This window comes from Mustela putorius, unplaced genomic scaffold, assembly GCF_011764305.1.
Source record: "Mustela putorius furo isolate JIRA1106 unplaced genomic scaffold, ASM1176430v1.1 tig00003845_pilon_pilon_pilon, whole genome shotgun sequence".
Lineage (NCBI taxonomy): Eukaryota > Metazoa > Chordata > Mammalia > Carnivora > Mustelidae > Mustela > Mustela putorius.
The window spans coordinates 16,569,255-16,579,443 of record NW_025421998.1 but is presented as its reverse complement, the minus strand read 5'-3'; the positions used below and the strand labels follow the sequence as shown (position 1 = coordinate 16,579,443).

At 44.4% G+C, this 10,189-nt stretch overlaps 1 protein-coding gene across 28 annotated transcripts in view; it reads right to left on the bottom strand.

Annotated features, from left to right (window-relative positions):
• Positions 1–3,367: 3,367 nt before the first annotated feature.
• NRCAM (neuronal cell adhesion molecule) overlaps positions 3,368–10,189 on the bottom strand; it is a 272,173-nt gene continuing 265,351 nt past the window's right edge. For 14 of the 28 annotated variants that reach the window (XM_013060025.2, XM_013060058.2, XM_013060038.2 and 11 more), the window contains 2 exons: positions 6,385–6,396; positions 3,368–5,839 (listed from right to left, as the gene is read on the bottom strand). In XM_013060025.2, coding sequence (XP_012915479.1) covers positions 5,602–5,839; positions 6,385–6,396 — 250 coding nt within the window. In that variant the 3' untranslated portion in view covers positions 3,368–5,601. The remainder of the gene's footprint in view (positions 5,840–6,384; positions 6,397–10,189) is intronic. The other 14 variants (XM_004739506.2, XM_045089645.1, XM_004739507.2 and 11 more) reach the window with 1 other exon arrangement.

Below are 10,189 nucleotides of genomic sequence, written 5' to 3'. Positions count from 1 at the left end.
TTCTATTTCTCAGCCCCAGGGAGCAGGCAGGAGACAGCGGGCAGTGGACTTGATCCTGAGTAACACGACAGCTCCCCTGGGTTTTAGAAAAAACAGAAGGGTAAAGGGCCTTGGGGTAAAGCAGGGGTATTTCAGAAAGAATGGCCCTTACCATCCATGCTGGTTTAGGGATGTAAAAAGAATAAGCTGAAGGTGGGCGGCCAGGGGGGCTCAGTTGTTAAGTGTCTGCCTTTGGCTCGGGTCATGATCCCAGGGTGCTGGGATCGAGCAGGGAGCCTGCTTCTCCCTCTCTCACTTCCCCTGCTTGTGTTCCCTCTCTCGTGGTCTCTGTCGAACAAATAAAAAAAAATCTTTTAAAAAATGAAATAAAGGATAAGCTGAAGGATTGAGAGAAAGTAGAGGGGCACTGGGTCGGGGGAAAGGTTGAGGGCAGGGAGCCGGATGCTTGGATTATGTGACTGTGCAGGTAGAGATGCCAAGGAATGGAGCCAGGATGCATGGGTGGCTCAGGGGGCTAAGCATCTGCCTTCGGCTCAGGTCACAGTCCCGGGTTCGAGTTCTGCATTGGGCTCCCTGCTGAGCAGGGAGCCTGCTTCTCCCTCTCCCTCTCCCCCTTCCCCCGCTTGCGTTTCTCTCCCTCTTTCTCCTTCAAATAAATAAATAAAATCTTTAAAAATTAAAAAAAGAACATATTTTTAAAAAAAGTAAGGAGGAAAGAAGGAACTGAGCCCAGGTACACGTGGGCTATCCACGCGGATAATGGCACATCTCTTTCCTCCCCTTTCTACTCGCTCCTCACCACAACCTGTTACCACAGTCTAGCAATCAGATGGCCTCCAGGCCTTCAAATCCAAGACGTGTTTGATGTCTCAGCATTATGTGACACCATTCTTGAAGCGGTCTCTCACTGGGTTCGAGAACGACACACTCTCCTGATTGCTTCGCATTCTGGCTTCTGCTTCCTGGTCTGCTTTAGAGCTCCGTCCGCCTCTTCCTGTCCATTGTACGTGGGAGTTTCTCAATAGGGTGGACTCCTTAGCCTTCTTGCCTGTAATTCATCCTTAGGCAACCTCATCCCTGCCTCACGGCTTCGTTACTACTCCTCATCTTAGAAGTTTCGTAGGAGCCTTAAGCCCATACATCCAGTTTCTATTAGTCCTTTCTACTTGGATGTCTCAGAGGCTTTCCAAGATCATTTATTACCTTGAACTCATGACCTAGCCCCAAATCTGGTTCCTTCCCGATGTTCCCCTTCAGGGACCTTCACATCTGGTTAGAAGTCAGACACCGAAGAGCTCTCTTTGCTGCCTCCCTGTTCCTCAGCCTCCGACGTCGAATCTCTTTCTCCCTCGGTTTTCTTCCTAAATGGCTTTGGGACCCGCCCACTTCTCCCCATCTCCATTGGGATAATCCGGGTCCCCCATCACCTGTTGTCTAAACTTCTGTGAAGCTCCCCAGTGGCTGTCAGTCTCTCCAGCGCTCCTCTTCCAGCCCATCCCTCACGCTCAATCTCCTGAATTCTGCCTCCAGCCCGAACACAAACCCAATCATACAACCCTTTGCTTCAACCCCTTCAATTACTCCACTCTTGACACTGTTCCTTGAATAAAGATGAAAACCTGTCCCGTGGTCCTTGGGACCCAGCTTGGCCAGGGCCTCACCTCTGTTCCAGGCACGAGGATCTTGTTGTATAGACACACGTCCTACATTCTTCCGGATCCTTCCCGTGCCCAGCACCCAGCTCCCACTTCCTTTAGGGAATATGTCCCGACCACTCCAGTCAGAAGGGGCACCAGTGAGCCCCTTCGACGGCTCGCTCTTGTGGAACCTGTGTCTTCTTTTCATAGGGCTCATCTTGGTTTGGAATTAACACACGTTTGGGTGGTTATTCAATTCCTGTTTGTCTTCTCACATCAGGCACCCACGAGTGCAGGAACCACATCTGGTTCTGCTCATCTTGTTCCCACCCCACTTAGCAAAATATGTGGCTGTCCTGAGTGCTAGAAGTGTTTTGGGGGGAAGGGGGATTGGGAACCGTAGGATTTAAACAAAAGGATGCTAGAAATCATATGCTCTCTGACGTTTTGAAGTTGGAGAAACTTAGACCTGAAGAAGTGGGAGACTGGTGGTCGTGGTGGTGGGGGGTGACCTCTACACTGTCACGGTTGAAGGCAGAGCCGGAATGTCCATCCTGGTCTCTTTCTAGCTCCACCTGAGAACCGTTTGTTTGTTACCATAAACACCCTGGTTGTATGCTCTCCCTTGCCTTTTTTTTTAGTGAGAAATAAAAACTGTCCTTAAGCTGTGCCTTTTGTGTTATTCAATCACAAAACATTGGCTCTCAGGGAACAGGGGGCACCATTTTAAGGACCTGCTGCCATCCTGACCCCCACCAGCCATTGCCGGTGATGGGGGCTTCATGGGAGCCAGGGGCTCGCTCCTCCTCCCTGTCCTCCTGCTGATCAGCCACCAGCAATCAGGAAGAGGAAGAAGAGGCACAAGGATCACAGTGACTCATACCAGCCCCTGGAAGGTGTGAACCCATCAGAGAAAGTTGCAAATCCCCATCTTCTCCAGGCGCAGCAGGCACTCATTCTCTGCCCTGCCAGACCACGGTCTGATCATGAAAAGTGGTTTGCACAGTTTTCTCCAGAGGCTTCATTTTCCTGCAGTTTCTTTTGCGCTGACTAAAGCACGGGAGCCCTCTGGTGGTGGTTCGTAGAAAAAGATCCCATGAGAGAGAGATCGGCTTAGTCTGGGTGAGAATTCTTCTCTCTCTCCCAGGCCTCCATAAGCCATTTCCAGAATCAGGCACTAAAAGTAGGTCAGGGCCGTTATAAACTGTCCGAGCGGGAAGGCCCCAGTGGACCACTGCTTTTTGTGGTCAGGCTTCCAACGTGCCAGACCCTCCGTGCCCCGCAGCTGTGAGTGACAGTGTGGTGTCTGAGACACTGGGAACGGCAGGGCTGGAGAGGAGGGAGTGGGTGATAGACCTGTATCATTGCAAGTGCAGAAACTGCCTCACTGAGCGGAGAGGGGAAGGAATCCGCGTCGCCCTCCCGGGGCCAGGGAGGGCGAATCCGAACTTGTGGACAGGCTGACAGCGGGTGCCTGGGAACCAGGCCCACGGAGGTCCCACTTCAGCCAAGGCAGCAGCACCTTATTTGTCCGACCATTTCTCAAAAGGCTGGCCATATCTGCACCTGCTTTTCATTACAGATTTCTTGGCATGTCCCCTATTTTGTTAGCTCCGTTGTCTACCGCTCTCAGTTTTGTGTTGAAATTTCTCTGCATGTCTTTCGAAGACAAAAATAAAAATCTGCATTATTTGAAAACATTAGGAGAAAGATGGAAAAAGTTCAAGATCGCAAAGAGATCAAGATGGTTTAATAGTGTTTTTTTTTTTTACGGAAATCCAGTCATATCTGCCTGTACGTTTAAATACACCGTTACTTTGGACATTCACACTCCACTAGGAACATGACTTATTACAAAAGAGAGAGGGATGTTTAAAACCACATTTAATTTTTAATACAAAATCTGTTGCACTATTACAGAGGTGACCCCTTCATGCACAGATGGCTCTAGCGTCTACCGTTACGGAAGAGTAAAAACTGTACTTTTACTGTACCCTCCCCCAACAAACACCAGCAAACTTAAAGTCACTTTTCTCTTTGTGCTCACTGCTGTCCAGGCAAGCCTGTTTTGTCTTTCTGTATTTCCATTAACATGGCTGGTCTGTGAAAAGGGAATATGGAGCCGTGGACATAGTTAGGGCCATCATGACCTGGGATGACTTCAGACTGGGCTTTGCCTACATAGAGTGAAGATGCCTACTGAGCCCCACAGGCAAGGCTCCGAGGAGTCCATCTAGAAACTCACTGTCAATATCTCAGAGCATTCACTATTTCAGTTTCACAGCAAAAAAGGGAAAATAAAAACCCAAAAGGCATTTAAGGAAATGCTTTCCAATCCCATGCACTGTATTCATGAGCTAACTTCTTAGACAGTAGGACGTCAACATCAGTTGCGCGTTTATTCGTAGGCAACACCTTGAAGCACGTAGCATCTACACTTTCAGTGTATTTACAGATTCAACAAAATATCTACATATAAAAAGCTTTACTTAAAATTAAACTTGATGCAAGTTATGAGAAACCAATTTATTGGCAAATGAAACTGAGCATTCCTTCAACCATAGGTTGTTAGAGGATTTCCTATTTGGAGGTAAACCATTTGACAGATATCGTTGGTGGTTATGGTAGGACGTGTGTGTATGTTCTGGAAACTGTGGATGTAATCCCTTGGACTGTTGGCCTTGTTAGCACTCATCAGATTTCTGAGTGTTGGAAATGTGTCCATGGCAATTTGCGAACACACTGTTTAATGCTGCGGAGAGTTTCAAAAGGCTTGGAGAAAAGCTTTCCTGTTGGCATGCTGTTGTCTGCTTCCAGTTTGGGAATACCTCCCCCGTCCCCCCCAGTTCCCTCCCAAATTGACAGCCTTCTGACCCAATTGGTTCGTTTGAACAGAAACCACAAAAGCCCACAAAACCAGCATGCCCTCCAGGTGGGGCTAAGGCTTCTTTTTATACATATGGGGGAAATGCTCCTTTCCATCCACTGTCTAATTCACGTTTCCTTTCTTTCAGCATTGGCCGCTTCTAGGACCTCTGCTTTCTAGAAGTTACTTGTGGAGCACGACAGGAAGCTAGGGCTCCGCGTCAGCCAGGCTGGCCGCCATGGAAGGCAGCGTGTTATGGAATGCTTCTGGTCCGAAGGCACTGCATGTGTCTTGCCCTGTGCTTTCTGGAGTTGTTTTTGGAAGTGAAGTGATTCGTTTTCGGTTTTTCTGGTCTGGCGTTCTGTGCCAAAACGCATTGCAATACACATCATTTATGCCTAAGAACAACTGACCGTAGGAAAGGTGTGAGAAGTTGAACACTGTGCTGCGGTAGTACCCGGAGAAACAAGGAGGCTACGGAGTGACGGGGGCAGAGGCCGGTCACAGAGCCTCAGCAAAAGGCATCTGCAAGTGCGACCATCGTCGTGAACTCATGTAGCAAGGATATCCCGTACATACTGTTGCTAACAGTCTCCCAAAAAGACTAACGACAGCTAGACATAGAGTCACCAATGTCACCACAATGTCCACAAAGACATTGGAGTTCTAGAGAATACTACAGTAACACTCTTGACAATGAAAACGGAATTGGTATTTCAGGGGGTTCAGCGGAGGAGAGTATCCACAAAGTATCAAACCATGTTTAACAAGGTTCACAGGTATTCCTTCACGTGTAGCTATTTTCATGCAGCGTATTGAACTGTACCCAAAGAGCAAATAACGGGATTGGTTGATGGTGTTGTAGTATTTTTATCAGTTCTGAACAAGAATACCTATTTTGAATGAAAAAGGATGCACTTTGCACTGCCGTTCACAAGAACAAATCATCTGAGTTATGTGTGTTTGCACTGCTCTCATAGTATCAAGGTACGGCAGAACACAACCCTTCCTGCCTCTGTGTTCCTAGCATGAGAAGGCAGACCGAGTGCGTCAGAGACACAGTCTAGAGAAATGGGATATTGGCAGAGAGTTTACAGGTTAAACAAAGGAATTCATGGCATTGACAGGAGAAGGTGCCTCGGAGCTCTCGTTTCCTTCGGCCGGTTCTTTCTCTTTCTTACCACTGTACTGTCCAATAAAGGAGCCGTCCTCATTGAACTGGCCGTTCACCCCCTCTCCATAGTCAACGAGGCTGTCATCACTGTCTTCTTTCTTCACTGTCCTGTCTGAAGGTGTCCGACTGCCTTTTTTCAAGGGCTTGTGGTCTTCGGCATCACTGGAAGACAGAGAAAACGTTTTCATTGGGATCGGCATTTAGCTCAAGTGTTGTTTCTTATAGACCATGCATGCGGGTTACGATAAAGCGGGTGGAGACCCAAGCCTCGCGAGCCAAATCTAATCGTCACATGGACTCTGATGGCTGGTATGTGGTTGGCATGAAAATCAGGTGCAGGAATGGTTTAATCATGAAGTCTTCAGTAGGTGGATGGCTTCTCGCCGCACGTGTCAGTGTCAGTGACAGATTCCCACTCCCGATTTAGAAGCGACTGAGAGGTAGCCACAGGCATTCGGAAAGGAAGACTTGAGGAGAGTTGAAAGTCATCACTACTTTGAATTCAAAAGGAGAGAAAAGCTTATGGCAAGGACAGAAGTTAGTATGTTAAACTGTGTCAGATTCTCGGATTCCTTGGGTATGAATGGAGAATGATTTTGGTTAAGTGTGGAACATGAGATCTGTTTTCTGAGCAAGAGGAAGCAAAGTCCTACTTTTCATATAATTTTGTTATTGAGTGCAGGCCAGGCTCTAAACTTTAACCTTACCTTTCAAGAGACCTAGAAATCCCATTAAAAGGATGCAGAAGAAACAAATGAAAACAGCCTAAGAAGAAAAGCAAAATCCTTATACTGATAGTAAACAGTATTTTTTTTTCTGTCAGAATTTTAGTTAATGGGTCAAGACTGATTAATTTTGGAAAGAGACACAGTTGAACTTCAAAGCACTTCCTTTATACTATTAATGTCATGTCCATATATTCTAAAGCGCATGAGTGAATCAAAAAATGTCAGAGGAAATTTTATCTCCGTGCTCTCTTCTCCCAGTGTGGTATGTAGCCTATCTGTGTTGGATGGGAATCTGAGGAGAAGAATTTTTAAAATGTTATAGAATTCAATTTTCCCCTGTTATTTCTCTATGAAATCCCTTAGCACAATATCCAGGAGTGGGAGCATGTTTTAGAACATCCCCTATATGGTCATGTCACTAGGAATACACGCTGACTGACTCTTGAAAAGGTGACATTCGGTTTAAAAAAAGAAAAAAAAGAAGGTCACAAGAGTATTCTGTTTCCTTTCGAAGGTCAAAAATGCAAGGCAGAATAGGAAACATAAAGCAATATTAGTAAAAAGTGAAAAGGCATAATGTCATAAAAGGGTTGCGTCAGCGGCCACATTTCCTCTGGCAGTTTGTGCAAGGGTTTTACTGCTCCCTCTGTCTCTGACAGTGACTTTGTTCTAGCCAAGATCCACACATTTCGAGATGCACAAATATTCTGGCTCTTTGGTCAATAATTCCTACCACGGTTTTCGATTTTTCTCCAAGAAGAAAATCTTAACACTGCAAACACAATACTTTCTTAACAGGACACAATGGTCTGCTTCTAGAAATTACCAGTCACAACAAGACCCAAGCTCTCGTCACAGGCCCAATAAACAAGAACAATCAGCTCTGCTAATTGACAACCCGGGAGGGATCACAGGACCACAGGACCTTAAAGTGACTTGTGTTTGGGGCCCTTTGAGGGACAAAGCATCTAATCATCTAATCCCCAACCTGCTATGAGTATAAAGTGCACATCTTTAATCATTAACCTCTAGGCTGTGCTTGAATACTTTCTGCAAAACATTGTTCTTGACTTGGTGAGGCCCTAAATTCCATCGAAGTGTTCAATAATGAGCAGATTTTTGTCACATGGATTCCACTTACTCGTTTTACTGTATAGGACTAGTGTTCCAAGAAACATACTACAGGGAATTCTAGTCTGTGGTGGTTCTTTGATCTAGCCATCTATCCACACATTCAACCATTCATACATCTAATACATGTTTATTGAGTGCCTATACTGATACTGTTCTAGTTGTTGGGAATATAGCAGCAAGCAAAACAGAATGAAACCCTGAATTCATTAAGCTTACTTCTAATGGGAGCAAATACAGAAAATAACCAACCAACATATGAAAACATTAGCTCGCTAGGGTGTCAGAAGTGCTATGGAAAATACAGAACTCAGTAAAGGGGATGGAAGGTGTCAGGGGATGCTGTAGAAGCTGCCATTGAAATAGGGTGTCCATGGAATGCCTCAGTAGAGATGACATCTGAGAAAAGACTTAAAAGAGTTGAGATAGCCAGGTGGATAGTTGGAGGGAGAGCCATTCCGCCAGGTACAGTGAGCAGTGCAAATGCCCTGAGGTGTCCGCAAGCCTGGCATGTTCTAGGAATGGAGCTTGTGTGGCTGGAACTGAAGGGGAGAGAGAGCCAAATTAAAGTAGGAGGTAGCAGGGCTAGATCAGGGGGATTAGTGCAAAAACACAGGAGTCAGATGACTGGGACCCGGACAAGAGTGGAACGCCAGGGTCACAGACAGTGGTTAGATTATGGGCATACAGGAAGGATTTTCTGATTGGTTGGATGTGGAATAATAGAGAAAAAGATGACACCAAGATTTTCGGTTTAAGTAACAGAAAGGAGGGAATTACCCTTACTATAGAGGGCAGCATGTTTGGGGTGGAAGGTCAATAGTTCAGTTGTGGACATGCTAAGTTTGCTACGTCAGAGGAACCACTCCTTTCATCATTTTGTGAATCGAATATGACTATGCCACCTAAACCCAACCAGAACACTTTGAGAAAGTGAAATCACAGGCAAATCTCATTCAGGAACCTAGATGCGCAAATCCCAGGGAAATCACGAGCCCATGGAATTTAGTAATCTACTAAAAGGATAGCATAGCATGACCAATTGGGTTTATTCCAAGGAATACAATTTCGTTTTAGCATTAAAACATCAGTTGATGTTTTTTCATTTTAGCAGAAGAAAAAAACATGTTATGATTATTTTAGTAGATCCAGAAAAAGGTTATTTGGTAAAATTCAACACCCATTCACAATAAAAACTTCAAAACTCTAGGAATATAAAGTATCTTGATTGACCTGATTAAGGATATTCACAAGAAACTTGCAGTAAACATCATCTTTGATGGTGAATGTTGACAGACTTCTGTTTCCCGTCAGAAATCACAGCAGGGATGACTGCAATCATTACTTCTAACCAAAACTGCATTGAAAGTACTAAGCAGGGGCACCTGGGTGGCTCAGTGCATTAAGCAGCTGCCTTCAGCTCAGGTCATGATCCCAGGGTCCTGGGATCGAGCCCCGAATCAGGCTCTCTGCTCAGCAGGGAGCCTGCTTCCTCCTTTCTCTCTGCCTGCCTCTCTGCCTGTTTGTGATCTCTCTCTGTCAAATAAATAAATAAAATCTTTAAAAAAAAAAAAAGAAAGTACTAAGCAATGTGCAAAAAGAAATAGAAGGCATATGTCATTATTCATAACCGATAAGGTTACACATAAGTAAAACACCCAAAAGGATCTACAGGCAAACATTAGAATAAAAAGAGAGTTTGGTAATATTGCTGAATACTATATTAGCATAAAGTCAATTTTATCCCTGTACTTGCAAATAATTGGAAAATGAAATTTTAAAAAATGATTCCAGTTATATCATATAAATATGAAGTATATAAGAACAAAACCAATAAAAATGTTTTAAGCTCTCTATAAAGAAAATGAAAGTTTGACTCAATTATTAAAGAAGAGCTAAATAAATGGAAGAACATGCATAAGTGTGGATGGGCAGACTCAAATATCGTAAGTAGGCTAACCTTCTTTATATTAGCCTTAAATTCAATTTATTTCCAATAAGAACCCAGCAGGATTTTACATGGATCTTGGCAAGCTGGTTCTCAGTCACATATGTAAACAAAAGGGCCAGGAACACCTAAAAAGTTCTTGAGGAAGAATAAAAAAGTTGGGGAGGTGTCTTGATTTATCAGATATCAAGACTTACTAAAAGCTACAGCATTAAGATAGTATAGTTTTGGTGCAAAGATAGACAAATCAAACAAAGGGCCATGAAATATTTGGGAGCTCATTCTGTTGGCTTTATTTCTACATCATATTTCTATTTTATGGTAGCTGGGATTATTTTTAAAATCCTATTTTCCAACTCTTTGCTGGTACATAGAAATAAAATTGACTTCATGTTAATTTTGCATCAAGCAGCATCACTAAATTCTTTTATGAATTCTAATATTTTCCTGACTCATTTGGATTTTTACATACACAATCCTATTAGTTATGAATAATGACCAGCCAGGAAGCATCCATTCTAGGTTTTTTGTTTGTTTTTTAAAGTAGGCTCCACACTAGGTAGGGCTCGAACTCACCACTCTGAGATCAAGACCTGAGCTGAGGTCAAGAGTGGGATGCTTAAGCAACTGAGCCACACGCAGGCACCCCACATCCGTTCCATTTTAAAGATCATAGTGGATGAGAGAAAAAAGTCAGCTGCGCTT